This window comes from Chiloscyllium plagiosum, unplaced genomic scaffold (genome assembly GCF_037043375.1).
Source record: "Chiloscyllium plagiosum isolate Xiang-an unplaced genomic scaffold, Cpla_swu_hap1 HiC_scaffold_7, whole genome shotgun sequence".
NCBI classification, from domain to species: domain Eukaryota; kingdom Metazoa; phylum Chordata; class Chondrichthyes; order Orectolobiformes; family Hemiscylliidae; genus Chiloscyllium; species Chiloscyllium plagiosum.
In genome coordinates this window covers 29,520,481-29,540,677 of record NW_028270145.1, presented here as the reverse complement: position 1 = coordinate 29,540,677, position 20,197 = coordinate 29,520,481, and the positions used below count along the sequence as shown (strand labels likewise).

Below are 20,197 nucleotides of genomic sequence, written 5' to 3'. Positions count from 1 at the left end.
AGACATCTTTTCTCTCACAGGAGAGAATCCGTTACCAAATTTAAATCTTTGACACTGTACCTGTAAGCATGTTTTGAATGCTTGTCTGTCAGTCCTAAGTGATCTATTCTTACATCATCTTTTGGTGCCCAGTTCGCTCCCTGTAAAGGTTTGAAAGGCAATTAGTTACACAAGAATCACATCAGGAGATTATTGGAGCTATGCGTCAACTCAATCAAGTTGGTAAGATTCTACATTGACACATAGAGTTAGCATCATAGAGATATACAGCATGGTAAAATGCATCCCCACATTTTATCTTTTAGACTTTTGGTAGTAAATGCTAAGCTAATTGCTGAATTCAGTGAAATACATTAACAGGAATATTAAAATCTCATGCAAGTATTGCAATGATAGGGTTAGTTAATGGAAGCCAATAACTTCACTGATTTGATTTTTACTATTAACCAATCTATAGTAGAACTTTCAAATTGCAAACTGTTAATAAATGATTCACAATATTTCTTCTTTCATTAAGGAGTCCTCAGGAAAAATACTGATACGAAATAGAATCTTTCGATGTAAATAGGCTTATCTCACTGTGTCTTTGATACAAAAAGCTTTGAATTTTACAATTATTAAGCCCAGAGTACATGGCCTAGAACATAAAGCCAATTTCAAGAAGTAGTTACAGAGTTGATGATCAGGAAAAATGCCCAGCGTATTTACAATTGTAACATCATTGATTTGAAAAACAAATTCAAAAAACGCTTGCAGATATAGATTTTCATGGCTTTACTGGCCCCTCTGCAGATGTTAATCAGTTAACCATGCTATGGAACAGGGGATTTTAACACATCACTATCAATCTAATTACTGGAAAAGCTATTGTATGCATTAGATGGCACAACACCTGTGCAGACAAATAATTGTAATATGGATGCATCTCATGAAACTGATTGTACTGGGACTGAGTGAGCATAAGAATCCTTCGTGACATTTTATGCAAGGTACCAAAGGGAGCAAACTAAAACACATGTTAAAGAAGCCCTAGGCAAGCAAGTGATCACTTGATGTTTTGGCATAACTTGCATTTACATCACACCTTTAACATGGTAAAATATTCCAAGATACTTCAGGAGCGTTTGCAAATTAACATTTGACATCAAGTTACATAAGATGATAGCAGACAGATAGATGAAGGTTTTAAGTTTTAAGAAGCAGTTTTGAGAATGGGAGAGAAAGAAGAGTGTATTACAGACATTGAAAGGTTTAGGGACGGAATTGCATAGCTTAAAAAAAGGACTGGATTTATATCGTAATTTTCATCACCATTGGAAATTTCAAATCACTTTGAAGCCATCAGGTACTTTTGACATATAATCACAATTGCAATGTAGGAACATAACAGCCAATTTGCTCACAAGAACCTCCTACAAACAGCAACGTGGGAATTAATGACTAGATAACCGGCCTTTATGATGTTGACAGAGGGTTAGATATCGTGCATGACATTGAGTCAGCTCCTTTGTTTTTCTCCAGAATAGTGTCATACAACAAAATATGTTTATCCAAGGAGGGCCTCTGCTCACTAGCACATTCAAAATGACAGCACTTCTGATACTGCAGTATACCCATCGCACTGGTCTGTCAGCTTTCATTTCATTTTTGTGTGTTCAAGTTCTGAAGTTGGATGTGAACCAAGAATCTTGTGACTCAGAGGAAAGAGTGTTACCAAATGAAACACAGCTGACACTCAGGCAGCTCAAGCTCAGAGGTCAGACTTGGGAGACATGTTGAGAACCAAGATTGTATCAGTTTGTCGACAGTGATACTTGTTTTCCCCATCATTAATCATGACAAAAATCCCAAGTCAAGGAACTTGCATCATCGCCAAAATATTGCAGGTTTTGGAATACAAAGTGAATTAGACCTTGAGCCATTGTGTATCTGCAATTAGTCACATATTATTTTAATTTGTTGATGAGATGTGGCCATTGCTGGCTGGGCCCATATTTATTGACCATCCCCAGATGTCTTTGAGAAGATTGCCTTCTTGAACTACTGCAGCCCACTTGTTGTCAGTAGACCACAATAATGTATGGGAGGGAGTCCCAAGATTTTTATCCAATAGCACTGATAGGATGGCAATATGTTGCCAAGGCAAGAAGTTGTTTGGAGGGGAACTGGCAAGTGGTGGCATTCCCATGTATCTGCCGCCCATGTCCTTCTCGAATGGTAGTGATTGCCGGTTCAGAAGATGCTGTCTAATGAGCCTTGTTGAATTTCAGTAATGCATCTCGTAGATGGTGTACACTCCTGTGATTGAACATACCATGCTAAAACTGAGTTTGATCTGATTAGTGTGATCATAGTTGAAATTAATAATTTCACGGGTGCAGGGGATATCAATTTGAGGCAATGGATGCAGCCATGTCTCAAGTGGCAGCATTTTGACTTATTTCGAGACAGAAGGAATAAATGGGTCATTCTTGGGTTGGCAAGCTGTGACCGGTGGGGTATAGCAGGGATGCATGCCTGTTCATAATCTATATCAATCTGGAAGTGGGGATATTTCCATGTTTGCAGGTGACAAAAACCTGATGGGAATGCAAATTATATAAAAAGATGCAAAGACGCTTCATTAGGATTTAGATAAGAGTGAGCGAGCAAGAACATTGCAGATAGAATATAGTGTAGTTATGTATCAGCTTATTCAATTTATAGGAGGAAAGGCACAGAGCATTTCTTAAATGTTTTGATGTCCAAAAGCACCCAGATGCCATTAGTCATAAGTTACTGAAAGCTAAAATGCTCGTGAAGGAAGCAATGTGGAAGGCAAATGGTGGGTTCATCTTTATCACAAGATGATTTGAGGATAGAAGTAAACAAGACTAGCTTCAATTTTATTGAACAGTGATGAGATTGCACCTGGAAAATTATGTTCTGGTCTCTTTGTTGAAGGAAGAACATACTTGCTACTAAGGAAGTACAGCAGAGATTTACCAAATTGAAGCCTGGGATTTTCCTACAATGAAAGATTAAGGAGATTGGGCCTGTATTCTCTGCAGTTTAGAAGAATGAGAGGCACTTTCATAGAAACTTACAAAATGCTTAAAAGGCGAACTAAGGTAGGTGCAGAAAGGGTGTTTCCCCAAGCTGTGGGGTTCTAAAACCAGGGAACACAATTTTAGAATAAAGGGCAAGCCACTGAGTGCTGAGATGAAGAGGAATTTTTTCACTCAAATGATATTGAACTTTTGGAACTCACTACCCCAGAGGTTGGTGAAGGTCAGTCATTAAGTTCAAGGGAGAGATTGAAAGATTTACATTCACGAAAAACATCTAGGAGAATATGTGGGAATATGGCATTGAGTTGATTATTTGTTATCTAGAGAGGCAGAGTGGACCCAAGGATCTGAACAGTCGATTTCTGTTCCTAGTTTCCTTGTTACATTCCTAAAATGTTATATGTTTCAGTCCCGCTTGAGAATTATGCGCAAACTCTAAGGAACTCTGAGGAACAGAGGGAATGTCAACTGCTGTCTTTTTGGATGAATCATTAATCTCAGATCCTATCTGCCCTGAAGTGAAGATAAGAGATTCCATGGCACTGTTTAAAAGGGCAAGGTAGAGGGGATGGGGATGGATCTCCTTTGTTTCTTGCCAATTATTTACCCTACAATAAACATCACAGTTAGCTGATAATTTCATTCGCTTTGTAGGATGTAACTGTGCACGAACTGGCTGCAATTTTCCTACACTATGCAATTGCTACATTTTCTAAAACATTAATTGATTGGCTGTAAAGCTCTCTGGAATACTCCAGGGTTATCATTACAATACAAATCATTTCTTTGAACCTAATACTTAGAATTATTTTGGACATAAACAAAAGAGAACGTAGTTTTAGATCAAATATTTACCAGATGTAACAACTGGTATTTTGTTGAATGCTTCTAATGAATCTGGGACGCTTGACAACAATGACATGAACAATTTCCATTTATGTAACACTTCTAATGCAGTAAACCATTCCAAAAACTCTTACAAAATATAACCAAAACAATAAGATGATGCTATGACAGGTGATCAAGAGATTTGTCAAAAAGATATATTTTGAGGAGCAACTTAAAAGAAGAGAGAGGCAGTGAGGTGAGCAAGTTCAGGAAGGGAACTCCATAGCTTAAGGTCTCTGCAGATTGCCAATGACAAAGCTACTTATATAAAAAAAATCAGTGATGGGCGCAAGATCAGACCTGGAGGAACATGAATAATTCAGAGGGCTGTTGGGTTAGAGCAACACGGAGGGCGCATGACCACAGTGAGATTTGGAAAACAAAAGATGCGGAATTTAAAGTTGAGGCACTTCGTAACTGGGAGCCAATTAAGTATCCACTTGGAGACAAAAGACAGGTTAACAAAATCTTTTGCACATGCAGGAAATGCAACATGGCAACTGCATTCGTTTTTACTTTGCTCCCTTGCTAATCTTCACAGAGCCAGTAAAAGCTACCAATTCAGAAACACTGCATCTAGCAGTGGACAATTGAAATTGATGGCTTTTGACAGACGGGAAGCTGAAGACCAAAATCAGTAGATATCCACAAATAAACCACAGGCAAGAAGTACGTTCTTATCTTAAGGAGCTTGACTGCCAAAAGAACTTCAAAGGCAATCAAGTTAAAAATGTTGACCAAGGGAGGCTGTCTGGCCATGGTTAAAACATTAGACAATAACTACCTTCATTTGTAATATGTTCATACCAAGACAGATCAAAGCCAATGGCACAGTCTCATTTTGCAGAGCAAAAGAAAACAAGATCATCAGAATTATCAGAAGTGGCAACATCAACAAAAGACAACAGGCTAGCCAATGATGTTCTCTTAATGCAACTGTAATACATATGCAGAAGCATATGCCAAAAGTCAGAACAGCCAATGTCTGAGAGTAGATTCCAAATTGGCACTTCAGACTGTTTACAATGCCCATTTCTTTCCTGGAAATGTTGGATAGAATGAGGATGTTCTGTTCACAGCCTCACATGACTACATCTGAAAGAGGTTTATTTTAGGGTAGTTTATTGTGAACAGATGCAGTTACAGAAATGTCCAGACCAATTGTGCAGGTACATGGAAAACTAGTCCCAAATTAGTGTATTTGTTGAAAGCAGAGTATAGCAGCAAACCTGAGACAAAAACAGACAGAGCTACTCTTTCAAAGCGGAAGGACATAGAGCCATAGAGACAGACCCTTCAGTCCAATTCATCCATGCTGACCAGATATCTTGAATAAATCTAGTCCTGTTTGCCAGCACTTGGTCCATATCCCTCTAAACTCTACCTATTCATGTACCCACCCAGATGCCTTTTAAATGTTGTTATACCAGCGTTCACCACTTCCTCTGGCAGCTCATTCCATACATGCACCACCTTCTGCATGAAATGGATGTGAACAGAGCAGGAATGGTTAGTAAGTTTGCAGATGACACCAAAATTGGAGGTATAGTGGACAGTGAAGAAGGTTACCCCAGAGGACAGTGGGATATTGACCAGATGGGCCAATGGGCTGAGGAGTGGCAGATAGAGTTTAATTTAGATAAATGAGAGGAGTTGCATTTTGGAAAGGCAAATCAGAGCAGGACGTCTACACTTAGCTGTAAGGTCCTGGGGAGTGTTGCTGAACAAAGAGACCTTGGAGTCCAGGTTCATGGTTCCTTGAAAGTGGAGTCCAGGTAGATAGGATAGTGAAAGTGGCGTTTGGTATGCTTGCCTTTATTGCTCAGGGAATTGAGTATAGGAGTTGGGAGATCATGTTGTGGTTGTACAGCGCATTAGTTGGGCCACTACTGGAATATAGTGTGCAATTCTGGTCTCCCTGCTACAGGAAGGATGTTGTGAAACTTGAAAGGGTTCAGAAAATATTTACAAGGATGTTGCCAGAGTTGGACAGTTTGAGTTATTGGGAGTGGCTGAATAGGCTGGGTCTGTTTTCCCTGGAGCGTGAGAGACTTGAGGGGTGACCTTACGGAGGCATGAATAAGTTAAATAGAAAAGGTCTTTTCCCCCAGAGTGGGGGAGTCTAAAACTAGAGGGCATAGGTTTAGAGTGAGATGGGAAAGATTTAAAAGGGACCTAAGGGGTAATTTTACTTCACCAGCAGCTCAACTTTGCGTAGTGAGCACAAAAACTGAAACCCCCCACCCCATTTTCAGTTAAATATATATGCAGGCTTAATAATGTTCAGAATCAACAATTCCACTAATTTTCATATGAATATGATGCCTCAGTTAATCTAAACTGAGCTAAGCGAACCAATGCATAGTCATGTGGATATTTTGGGCATTACCAGACATTCCCTGGTAAGACATTACCAATTTGCTTTTCTGAAGCGTTAACATAATAGGAGAATCCTCTCACTATATAAGATTGTAAGATACTTGAATAATACCAAGTAATCTAATAAACCACGCGACTCCTTTATAAAACTTTCAGCTGGAACTGGCAGTATTGAAGAAATTCTCACACCTTTCTGTTTGCATTCCAGACTGCCAGCCAGTACAAACATCATTGCATTAGAATAACAGAAAATACTTCATTAAAAAGGGCACTGATGTGCTTTAGTTTTAATTACTCCTTGGGGGAGAAAGGGGAATTCACTGATCATCAGCAAGAGCCTACCCAAAGGACGGACAGCGGATCTGCTTGGCCTTGTCTTATCCAGCTGTTGGTTAAGTAGAATGCACATAGGGAAATCACCTCCTGGCCCTGAAATACTTGAGCCGCGGCCAATCTTCCACTGTCTCTGTATTGCACTTCCCCACCATAATTACAAGCAGAGCAACAGCCAGGCAGTGAGTTACAGCAGAGGCCTATGACTGAATCTTTTTGTGGGGGTGGGGTGGGGGTGGGGGGTTGTAAGAGGAGAGGAGAGAGAAAGAGGTGAAGGAAAACAGGCGGAGAAAAGGAAAGAACGGAGATAAGCATTAACAGGAAAACACAGACAACAGGGCTACAGGAAGGAAAAATAACAAATTCCAGAGAATATGGCCTTGACAAATGGGCAGATTTAGAGAAGCAGAGGATTTGGGGTTAGGGCAGGGACTTCACAGAAGGGGGTGGGGAGAGGGGTTGGAGGTAAATATGCTCAAAGCCCAAGTTACAAACGTACAAATTAAACATACAAATACATGATTGTACAGTCAGCCACCAGCAACACTGTAGGGTTGGAGTAAAATTCCACAGATGCCCTTCCCACCACCCACCCCCTCTGCTATTTTACATGGGGCAGCCAAGGGCTGATGTCCACTCATGCCCTGATTGAGACTTTTAATTGGCCAGGTCTAGGCAATTTCCCACCTGTCCTCTATTCGAAGGCTGGAAGGAGGTGATGGGTGTGGATGGGGAGCAGTGTCTTGCTTGAGGGTCCCTTTACCCAAGGTGTAAATCCAACAGATGATGCTTTTGCTCCACCACAGCTACACCTCTCTTAACACCCACCTTCCCATCCAGGCTCAACTCCCTTCCCGACCATAGGATCCCAACACCCCAATCCCCACCCAGCACTTGCATGTTCCTTGGCCTGTATCGATTAGAATCCGGAGACAGGTTGTTGCCCCAGTCCTAGCCACTGGGATGCCAACCTGATCAGCTGGCAGTTTTCTAATCTGAGGTGGGACTCCTGCCTGAGTGAGAGGAAAAAAATACCCAATCTCTAGCCAATTAATGCTCCTTGAACAGTGGAATGGCTGATGTGATTGACAGGGATCAATTCTCACTGATTCTTCCAGGGCAGGGAGTCAAGGTTTTAAAGTGAGTTGAGGAGAAAGTGAGGTCTGCAGATGCTGGAGATCAGAGCTGAAAATGTGCCGCTGGAAAAGTGCAGCAGGTCAGGCAGCATCCAAGGAACAGGAGAATCGACGTTTCGGGCATAAGCCCTTCTTCAGGAATGAGGAAAGTGTGTCCAGCAGGCTAAGATAAAAGGAAGGGAGGAAGGACTTGGGGGAGGGGCGTTGGAAATGCGATAGTTGGAAGGAGGTCAAGGTGAGGGTGATAGGTCGGAGTGGGGGTGGGGGCAGTGAGGTCAGGAAGAAGATTGCAGGTCAGGAAGGCGGTGCTGAGTTCAAGGGATTTGACTGAGACAAGGTGGGGGGAGGGGAAATGAGGAAACTGGTGAAATCTTTCCTCATTCCTGAAGAAGGGCTTATGCCTGAAACGTCGATTCTCCTGCTCCTTGGATGCTGCCTGGCCTGCTGCGCTTTTCCAGTGGCACATTTTCAGCTTTTAAGTGAGTTGACCAAGGATGAGAATATAATATGTTGTCATACCAGGTGCTGTAGTTTCAATGTACAGCATTGAACAGTAGATGGATCAGTGGGATTTGGATGCGGAATAGGTTGGGGGTTGAAAACCTTTAGATTGAGTGAAGTTACACAGAATGGGAGAGCTTTGGGGTAGATGAGGGTTATCAGTTCCCTGGGTGGATGTAAAAGACTCCAAAATACTGTTTTTAAAAAAAGAGTAGGGGTGTTCTGCCTTGCGCCGTCATTAGTATTAATCTGTTAAGCAGTATAATTAAATAAATAATCAGGTCATTGGCTCATTGTTGTTTGTGAAAGCTTCCTGTGTGCAACTTTCCTAAGTTATAACAGTGATGGCATTTCCAAGATACATAAAGCAAATTTAAGTGGCCTTGGTTTAATGTCTCATCTAAAAGACACCACCTTCAACAGTACGGCACAGCTTCAGCATTGTATTTAATCAGCAGTCTGGATTTTGTGCTAAAAGTCTCACAGAGTGGCAGTGGCTCCGTGGTTAGCACTGCTGCCTCATAGCGCCAGGGACCCAGGTTTGATTCCACCCTTGGGCAACTCTGTGTGTGGAGTTTGCACATTCTCCCTGTGTCTATGTGGGTTTCCTCTAGGTGCCTCCCACAGTCCAAAGATGTGCAGGTTGGGTGGATTAGCCATAGGAAATGCAGGTACAGGGATAGGGCAGGGGTTGGATCTGGGTGGGATGCTCTTCAAGAGGATTGGTGTGGACTCAATGGGCTGCTTCCACACTGTAAGGTTTCTAAGTGGGATTTGAACCTTTAACCTTCTGGCCCAGAGACCCTGGTGCTACCAACCGAGCTGTAATGCACACAAATAATAATTAGAATCCAAAACAGTAGACAAAATTCTCATTCAAGTCTACTGACAGACACTTAATTTTCCAAAGATGCTGCAGAGATTATGAGTGATACCTCCTGTTCACAAAGAGAGCACTGAGAGTAGGCAGTATTATAGAATTCCAAACTGGATCTTGAAGATCTTCGCTGGGTCATGAATTGAATTCAAGCAGGCATCAAAAATATCATGGGATCAGACTCCACAGCAAAGCAAGAAACAACAAAAACTGGTCAGAGGTCACTGAACAAAGAATAAAAAGACACCCAGCGGCAGAGAATTGGAGCTTTCTTCCGGTACCCATGTTTTACATGTCCTATTACATATCACCCAACCCCTGCCCTATCCCTATAATCCTGCATTTCCTATGACTAATCCACCCCGATGCAACCATCAATGTGGTCACCTGGAATACTTACACATAACAATTGGTTTCTAGCTACTCCAGTTCCTAGCTCTTTACAAACAAGGTAACTACAAACAACAAGGAGCAGTAAAGAACCTGAGATTTGTACCAGATATGACAACAAAGGCAGAGGATGCAGTTTCACTGGAAAGTAGCAGCAAAGGTAGATGTCACAATGAAGCCTAGATTCCAATGAAGAAATTAAAATTGACTCAGATTGAACATTATACATGGATACAGACAGACATGAAAGCAATGACAAAAAAGAGTGCAAAGACAAGCATGTTTAAGGAAGTATGTGCACGAGAAATGGAAAACAGGACACCTCTGCATAGGACAATGCAAAATAAAAACAAGGAGATTACATGATTAAACTTTTTAAAAGTCATTTCATATTCATGTACTTTGATGCCATATAATTGCTGCCTTAAATCAGCCTTTTATTACATTGCTCCCACTCTTGGTTTGACACCTTACAGTGCAGGAAATATGCTGGAGTAGATCAACCCTTGAGTGTACCTTACATTTGAAGTGTGTGATGTTGGAAAAGCACAGCCGGTCAGGCAGTAGCTGAGGTGCAGAAGAGTCGACATTTTGAGTCTGATGAAGGGCTTATGCTTGAAACGTTGACTCTCCTGCTCCTCGGATGCTGCCTGACCAGCTGTGCTTTTCCAGCACCACACTCTTCGACTCTGATCTCCAATGTCTGCAGTCCTCACTTTCTCTTGTACCTTACATTTGCATCAATAAAATATACAGCAAGCTCCCTAATTTTTCCAACTTCACTTACTTGCTTTAAAAATGTAACTGCCATCACTCTGAACATCCTGATCATGCAGCACGCTGCTATTGTCAAGAGAAAAGTACAGCACAGTGGCCCCATATTTTTCATTTTGCTATCTTGCTCTTCAAGATGAAATTTAATGGCTGTCTGTGGAAACATTCTACCAAACGTATCTAAATCATTGTGGAATTCACAGTGATAGCTGTTTAATGATTTTTATTCAGAATAGCTCAAGTTTGGAAATTTCCCTTCTTCTTTACAGGAACACTCAAGAGTGCTGTATTCATGGAGTGGGGCAGTCCAGTGAGCACGCCACCTCAATCACAGAGTTCAAGGGAAGAGACAAGTACACAAGCAGAGGCAAAAGAAATACTTACACTAGAATCAGGACACAAAAAACTGAATCACTGTGTTGAAGCAACTGAAAGGTAATAGAGAAGTAGATTTCCCAATACAGCACCATCTGGGGTATAAGCTGAACAAATGCCTCCACTACATCACATCTCAATTGTCCTGGCCAATATTTATTCCTCAATACATACATGACCATTACCACATGTGGGAGCTTGTTGTTTGCAATTTGTCTGCTGTACTTCCTACATCACAACAACTGCCATAGCACTACATGGACTGTAATGTGCTTGGTGATGACCTGAGGTTATTCAAGACATATAAACACAAGCCTTTTTGTACAATCGTCATGAGAGGCAAGAACGTACATTGTAAACCAAGAGTATTGAAAATGTATTGAGGGATCTCAGAGTGAAATATAGTGCACACAGAACATAGAACAGCACTGCACAAGAAAAGGTTTCTCGGCCCACCATGTCTGCTCCATCCATGATGTCATTCTAAACTAATCTCATCTACCTGCACATGAGCTGAATCTATTTACTACCTGCTTATGTGTCTGTCTAAAGGCCTCTTAAAGTTTGTTAATGTATCTGCTTCAGCCACCTCTCCTGACCATGCATTCTGGGCACCTATCTCTCAGTGTAAAAGCTTTCCTCACATATCTCCCTTAAACCAACATACCTCTAGTATTTGACATTTCCCACCTGGGACAAAGACTCCAACTATCCACCCTATCCATACCTCTCATAATTTATCAAGTTGTCCCTCAGCCTCTGATGCTCAAAGAAAAACAATCCAAGTTTGTCCAATCTCTCCTTACAGCTAATGCACTCCAATCCAGGTGACATTCTAGTAAACCTCTTTTGCACCCTCTCCAAAGCCTTCACTTCTTCCTATAGTGTGGGGATCAGAACCTCTCAAAATACTCCAAAATATGGTCTATTTCTTACACAGCTGCAACATAATTTGCCAAATTTTGTACTCACTGCCTGGATCAATAAAAGGAAGCAATCCGTACACTTTATTTACCATCTTATCCACTTGCATTGCCACTTTCAGGAACCTATGGATTTGGACCTCAAGACCCCTCTGAAGACCACTCCTTCCGTGACTCCCTCGTCAGGTCCACATCCCCCACCAACCCACCCTCCACTCCCGGCACCTTCCCCTGCATACGCAAGAAATGCAAAACTTGCGCCCACACCTCCCCCTTTACTTCCCTCCAAGGCCCCAAAGGATCCTTCCATATCCGTCACAAATTCACCTGCACCATTTACTGCATCCGCTGCACCCGATGTGGCCTCCTCTATATTGGGGAGACAGGCTGCCTACTTGCGGAATGTTCAGAGAACACCTCTGGGACACCCGGATCAACCACCCCATGGCTCAACACTTCAACTCCCCTTCCCACTCCACCAAGTACATGCAGGTCCTTGGACTCCTCCATCGCCAGACCATAGAAACACGACGGTTGGAGGAAGAGCGCCTCATCTTCCGCCTAGGAACCCTCCAATCACAAGGGATGAACTCAGATTTCTCCAGTTTCCTCATTTCCCCCCACCCCCACCTTGTCTCCGTCCCAACCGTCGAACTCAGCACCACCTTCCTAACCTGCAATCTTCTTCCTGACCTCTCCGCCCCCACCCCCGCTCCAGCCTATCACCCTCACCTTATCACCCTCACCTTAACCTCTTTCCACCTATCGCATTTCCAACGCCCCTCCCCCAAGTCCCTCCTCCCTACCTTTTATCTTAGCCTGCTTGGCACACTTTCCTCATTCCTGAAGAAGGGCTCATGCTCGATTCTCCTGCTCCTTGGATGCTGCCTGATCTGCTGCGCTTTTCCAGCAACACATTTTCAGCTCTGATCTCCAGCATCTGCAGTCCTCACTTTCTCCTACAACGTTTCTCAGTGTCCTGCAATTAGCTGTATACTTTCCTCTTGCCTTTGACCTTTCAAAATGCATCACCTTACACTTGTCTGGATTAAACTCATCTGCCATTTCTCTACCCAATTTTCCAATTGATCAATATCCTGCTATATCCATTGATGACCTTCTTCCCTATTCACAACTCCACAAACTTTGTGTGGCCTGTAAACTTACTAATTAGACCACCTACATTTTCATTTAAGTTATTTATATAAATTATGATCAACAGAGTTCTTTATATCTATTGCCCTAACTGTAATTTCAAAATTGAAATATTTTTGCCCTCTGGCTGTATTACTGATATGGAATGAATTTTGTAAATATTGAAGTCTATTACAATTGTATTGAGTGGAAAATGCAATATAGGATATAGTTGACTTTTCTTGTGAATGTTGTAACATTGAAGTTGAAATGTTTACAAAGATTTCATTTCACAAATTTTCTGAACAAAATATATTTGTGGAGAAATTGGGTCAACAAAATACTTTTAAAAATATGTTTGAAGACAAAGCTTCTGACTTCTTGACGATATAACCAACTGGAGAGATAAACATAAAGGAAATTAGATACGAGGACAGTTTATAAAGAGACCTGGAAAACAAGGTATTAGGCAAAATGTACAACCAGATATGCATACCAGAGCACAACTTCACCATTGTTTATTCAGTGAGAGTCCAAAAATTACATGCTCACACAATATTAATACAGTAAAAATAAGTGTGCATAATGTTGCTGAAACAGCTATTATAATCAACAAATCCAAGGAAACTTGATTGGCATTTTATGGTTTACAGAGAATGGTTTGGATTTGCAAAAGTCAAGGCTGTACCAATAATTTCCTTTCCGTATATGCAAGTTTAGCCATCCACAGAATCCACTTTGAGAGTTTCAGTAAATGCCTCGTGTTAATACACAAACAATGACCTGAGAAGTAAATATTTCCTCACAGGTTTTATGAGAGCCTATGTAAGAAGTTAAATGGGTGGACACAGACATGGAAAGGCAAGAACTGAGGATAATAATGGGTTTTTCAATTGAACAGCACAGGATGCCATTGGCCCTGAAACAGCAATCTCGTCTCTCTCTTTTCCCATAGCCCTATGAAGTTCTCCTTTTCACATATTTATATTATTCCCTTTTGACATTTTCTACTAAATCTGCTTCCAGCACCTGTCTAGGCATGTATTCCAGATAATTACAATTCACTGTTTATAAAAAATATTATCAACTCTACTCTGGTTCTTCACCAATTATCTTGAATCTGTATCCTCTGGTTACAATCTGACTGCCAAGGGCAACAGTTTCCATCATTTCTACTCCATCAACACCTTTCACAACATAATAACACCTCTATTAATCCTCACCTTGCCTTTTGCTGCCTCAAGGAGAGCAATCTCAGCTTCTATAAGCTCTCATGCAACAAAAGCCTGACATTCTTGTTACCATTCTAGTAAATCACCTATACTCTCAGAATCAGGCCAGCACAGGAGGAGGCTATTCAGCTCACTGAGGCAGCATCAGCTCTTTGAATTAGCATCTTACTTAACGCCATTCTCCTGCCTTCTCCCCATCACCCTGTACATTGTTCCTTTTGAACACTTCGATTGAGCCTGCACTGACCACAATAACAGTGCACAGTGCATTCCATATCCTCACCACACACTGCATGTTAAGTTTGTAGGTTTATGATATTTGGTTCTGTCTTTTTAATCTGGGATAACACAGAGGAATGAAAGGTCGGGTCTTGACTTTCTTCCTGAAACATGTCACCTACACTTGGACACAATAGTTGGACTGAGGGCTAAGCAGTGATCTACTGAAGTTTGTCATAGCTTCCTTTGATGATTAGATCAGATTACTTACAGTGTAGAAACAGGCCCTTTGGCCCAACAAGTCCACACCGACCCTCCAAAGAGCAACTCAACCAGACCCATTCCCCTACATCTAACACTACGGGCAATTTAGCATGGCCAATTCACCCAACCTGCACATCTTTGGACTGTGGGAGGAAACCGGAGCACCCGGAGGAAACCCACGCAGACACGGGGAGAATGTGCAAACTCCGCACAGGAATTGAACCCGGGTCTCTGGCACTGTGAGGTAGCAGTGCTAACCAATGTGCCAACCCTGTTATAATGGAAACGTTTGCACCAACACAGCCACAACAGGTTGAATGGCCTTTCATTTATTTATTTACCATCATTAGCATGGAGGTGTCAGAAAACTTCACAGGACCTCAATAAGGAGACTTTATTTGGTTTTCTTCTCTCTGTTTAAATACAAAATTTTATTATGAAATTGGCCCAGGTGAGCTGATTATTCTGATGGTTGTTGAGTTAAAGTGCATAGATTTTAAACAAAGATAATGTCAAACCTCAAGATCTAAATTAGGAATAAGTTATAAAACATGTTGATTTGTTTTGTTCAGTCAAGCACTTTCTTGACATTAATATTATCTAGATTCACTCAGAAATTAACCATTTTTGCAGGGGAAGGAGGCATGTCCTCCATGAGAGGATGAAGTTTACGCACAAGTATTGATGATAGCAGATGAAGGCTCCTTAGATGTAATTCAGTCTTCCAGTCACATCTTCGTTTCTTTTCTTCATGTTCTCTAACCATCAGCTTGGATGTGCTGGTAGCACACTCTTCACTGTCAAAAGGTTTGAGGTTCATTCAACTACTTGAGCTCATAATCTAGCTAAGTCTCGAGTGCATACTCAAGCAAAATATAGTTGGCAGTACTATGAGGCATTAAGCTGAGTTTTCATTCATTGCCCATCCCTAGTTCCCCTTGAGAAAGCTGCACCTTCTTTAACTGCTGCAGTCCATCTAGTGTAGGTACACCCATAATTCTGCCAGGGAGGCCAAATTGTTTTGACTGACAGAATGGCAATGTACTTCCACTGGTGGTCAGGATGGGAGTGGCTTAGAGGAGAACTTGCAGGTGGCAATGTTCCTATATATCTGCTGCCCTTATCCTTCTGGATAGTTGTGGTTGTGCATTTGGAATATTATTTAAATGGTGAAAGATTGTAGAAAGCTGCAGCACAGAGGGATCGGAGAGTGTTTGAGTATGATTTATGGGTCCTCATATGTGATTCACATAAAACTAGCATCCAAGTTCAATCAAAATAGGGAGGAAAAATGGAATATTGATCTTTATTTCAAATGGAGCATAAAAATAGGGAGGTTTTGCTAAAAGTATACAAGGCACAAGCCAAACCACAGCTGGAATGCAATGAATAGGTCCGGTCCCTTATCTTAAAAGAAATATTTACTGGCATTGAAGGAAGTTCAGCGAACATTCACTCGGTTAATCCTGGGTGTGGAGGGGTCTTTCATATGAGGAGAGGTTGAGCGGATTGAACCTGTACTCATTGGAGTTTGGAAGAACGAGAGGCAACCTCACTGAAAACAGAAGATTCTTAGGAGGCTTGACAGGTAGATGCGGAGAGATTGTTTTCCATTAGGTGCAAGTCCAGCACAAGAAGGCATAATCTCAGACTAAGGGGAATTCTTTACTGTTAAGTTTAGGTTGCTCAGCATATTCAAAGTAAAAAATCACACAACACCAGGTTAAAGTCTAACAGGCTTATTTGGAAGCACTAGCTTTCATAGCATTGCTCCTTCATCAGGTAGCTGGCTTGGAGTAGCGCTGCAAAAGCTAGTGCTTCCAAATGACACCATAAATTGGGAGATGTAATATTAGGGCAGTCTGTAGCTGAATAGTACTGAAGCTGGTATTGGCAATATAGGGGATTCGGTATCATGGTAGATGTCATTAAAATAATGAAGGGGGTGGAAATTAGAATATCAGATGTGCAGTCAGATTTGTTATTCAGTAAGGCCGGGTGATGGTTGGCAGTCCACCGAGTGTGTTCATGGAAGGTAGGTTAGTGTGAGCGACTGGCGTGTCGAATAGGAAGTCAGGAGGGTGGTTTTATAGTTAGCCAAGGGTTAAAGCAGGTTTTAATTCCTCCAGCTTTTCCAGGATAACTATTAAGGCATGTGAGTCAGAACCATTCAGTTTCTAACACCAACTCGGAGTTGAGGGCTTTGTCTGACTGTTCAAGATGCTGGGTAATTGTCCATTGGAAGTTTAAGCTATTGCATAGTCATATTCCAAGGAATTCCGATTTATATTTTTCAGGGTACATCTGGTCTCTGACTCCCAAGACTTCCCAGAATCCAGACAGGTCCCAGCAAATTGGAAAATGGCAGATTTGTCTATTCAAGAAAAGAGGTAGGCATAAAGAAGGAAAATACAGTTAGCTTAACATTGGTCTTAGTGAAAATGTTGGAATGTATTATGAAGGAGATGATGTTGGGACACATAGAAAAACTTACTGCTATCAGACAGAGGTGATATGGTTTTGTGAAAGAGGAATTGTGTTTCGTTAACTTAGCAGAGTTCTTTGAGGATGTAACAAACAACATGAATAAAAGGGAACCGATGGGTATACTTAGATTTGCAGAAAGCATTTAACAAGGTTACTACACGACATAAGAGTTCATAGTATTGTGAATAACATTAGCATGGATAGAGGGCTAGCCAGCCAACTGAAAACAAAGTACACCTAGTGGAGTCATTTTGGTTGGCCAACTGTAACTAGTGGAAATATAGAAGTTAGGAACAGGAGTATACCATTTGACACCTCGCACTTGCTTTACCATTCATGATGATCATGGCCAATCATCGTGCTCAATACCCTAATCCTGCTCTCCTCTCCCTCTCCCCCCCACCCTCCCCCCCCCCCCCCCCCCCCACACCCACCGCCCCCGCCTCCTGCTCTCCCCGCGCCCCCCCCAATAACTCTTGCGGCTAAAGGGATCAAAGGATATGTTCATCGCCTTCTTGAAAATACAATTGTTTGCCCTCAACAATTTTCAGTGGTAGTGAATTCCACTGGCTCACCACTCACTGCCTGAACTGCTGTGATCTTCCAGCACCATTAATCCAGAATCTGGTTTCCAGCATCTGCAGTCATTGTTTTTACCTCGAAGAAATTTCTCATCTCAGTCGCAAATAGCCTATCCTGAGGCTATAACCCCTTTCTGGACTCCACCACTATCAGGAACATCCTTCCTGCATCTAACCTGTCTATCCTGTTAGACATTTAGAGGCTTCTATGACACCACCACTCATTCTTCTAAACTCTACTGCATACAATTCTAACCAACAAATTCTCTCAATCTTTCCTCATATGTCATGCTGCAGCAATCAGTGATGGGCCAGAACTACAACGCAACCTACATCAATGACTTGATTAAGGGACAAAGTGTTTGGTTGCCTCATTTGCAGATGATGCAAAGACAGGTTGGAGAGTAAGTTGAGAAAAGGACAAAGGGAGTCTGCAAAGGGATATGGATAGGTTAATTGAGAGTACCAAAGTTTGGCAGATAGTGTACAACGTGAAGTCACCCACCTTGACAATCCGAAAAATAACAGTTTATTATTTGAACAAAGAGCTTCCAGCAAACCACTCTGAGGTTCAGAGGGATTGGGTATCCTGATGTATGAATCACAAAAAAAGTATGCCAATATAGTAATTGTTAAGGAATGCTGTTATTTATTGCAAGAGGTATAGAATATAAAAGCAGGGACCTTTTGCTACAGGTTACCTTAATAGGTTGCCGTATGAGGATAGGTTGGGTTTGTACTCAATGGTGCTCCAGTTTCCTCCCACATTGGTGAATTGGCCATGCTAAATTGTCCATAGTGTTAGGTGTAGGGGAATGGGTCTGGGTGGGTTGCTCTTCGGAGGGTCGGTGTGGACTTGTTGGGCCGAGGGACCTGTTTCCACACTGTAGGGAATATAATCTAATCAAATTTAGAAGAATGAAACGCATTCTTATCAAAAGATGAGAGATTTGACAGGGTGGATGCTGAGACCATGTCTCCCCTTATGACAGAGTCTAGTTCAAAGGATCAAAAGTGTCTGGAATTCTCCTCCGGAGAATAGTAAAGGTGCGATCATTGAGTATTTTTAAGACTGAGGTAGATAGGGTCTTGATTAACAAGGGTGTTGGGGGTCAGCAGAGAGGTGGATTTGAAGCCAAAGTCAGATTAGCTTTGAACTTACTAAGTGTTTGAACTGTCAAGTTACATCAGATAAATTACTGTATCATGCATCTCTTTGATATTTGTGGCATATTGCTATGTGTGAATGTCTTCGATCACAGCACAGATGAATGTGACCAGGTTCTAAATAAATGCAAGCATTTCTTTGCACAGTGGAACAATTTTTACCTTATAATTGGTGTGAAGTTTTAATTATATTTTTAGAAAATCAGCATATCAGATATAAAGACAAATAATATACATACATATGACCTGCCAGATTTTGCATGTTTAATGCACTATTCTTTATTTGCTGTTACATTTGTAAACAGCAGAGTTGTGAATTACATTCCAAATTCTTTTCTAGGTTTGGTTCTGTTTCTTTTCATTATTTGCTGCAAACTTAAACCAAATAAAATGACCAAACAAGGATGCAAGTAGGAACCCAGAACACAGTTACAATGCAGTGTGTCAGAATTAGTCTCTGTCCCTTAATTCTATCTATTGCTAATTCAATTCTTCCCACCCGTCCATCCTCTCTCTCTCTAAGCTTCTATTAATTGCTTTGAGAATAATTAATAATGAGTTTTCCTTTGTCTAAAGCTAATCCACGCAGATGTATGAACCGTATGATCCCTAAAGTCTTTGGAAAGCTGCTTTGCTTGGTCAATTGTTGCAGAGGAAGTGCTAAGCTTTTACTGTGAAGGGTGTCTTGTGAAACAGATACACTAAACAGAAAGAACATTGATAAGCCAACATATAAATCAGCTGGCTGCCACTCTGATTTCTTTTCACTCTGTTAAGGTATTGCCAGGTAAAGTTGAAAAATTTGGTGCTGGAAAAACACAGCAGGCCAGGCAGCATCCAAGGAGCAGGAGAATCGACGTTTCGGGCATAAGCATCCCTGAAGAAGGGCTTATGCCCGAAACGTCAATTCTCCTGCTCCTCGGATGCTGCTTGGCCTGCTGTATTTTTCCAGTACCAAATTTTTCAACTCTGGTACTCCAGCATCTGCAATCCTCACTTTCTCCTATTGCCAGGTGAAGCAAATTTAGTAAAGTCCTTATTTATAGCTTAACTTCTGGAGGTAATCTATGACTGCACTTTAGGACCATTACTTGTTTATCAAAATGCCCACTGAAAATGAATTTTCATTGTTGGGAATAAGCAAGGAAGTGGATTTGAGGCCAAAGTCAGATTAGCTCTGACCTTACCGAGTGGCAGGGCAGATACAAGGGGCTGAATGTCCTACTCCTGCTTCTAATTTGTATGTTCCATTGTTACCTCAAATAAATTATTGTGTCACGCATACCTTTGATGTTTGTGGGATATTGCTATGTGCAAGTGTCTTCAAACACAGCATTGACTTTCATTGACTTAATTGTTGTCATTTTTAATTAATTATAAAAAAAGATTGCTTTTGACAATTCAAAGAATGTCTTAAAGCACTTTACAGCCAAGAAGGTGGTGTATTTTTTAAGTCACTGATGTAATGAAGGAAATGTTGCAAATGA

General features: G+C 41.4%; 1 protein-coding gene across 2 annotated transcripts in view; it reads right to left on the bottom strand.

Moving 5' to 3' along the window:
- The window catches only part of LOC122551426 (partitioning defective 3 homolog B-like), a 1,013,066-nt gene that overhangs the window by 570,844 nt on the left and 422,025 nt on the right, over positions 1-20,197 (bottom strand). For both annotated transcript variants that reach the window (XM_043693310.2, XM_043693308.2), the window contains exon 5: positions 61-140. In XM_043693310.2, the coding sequence (XP_043549245.2) occupies positions 61-140 (80 nt within the window). The remainder of the gene's footprint in view (positions 1-60; positions 141-20,197) is intronic.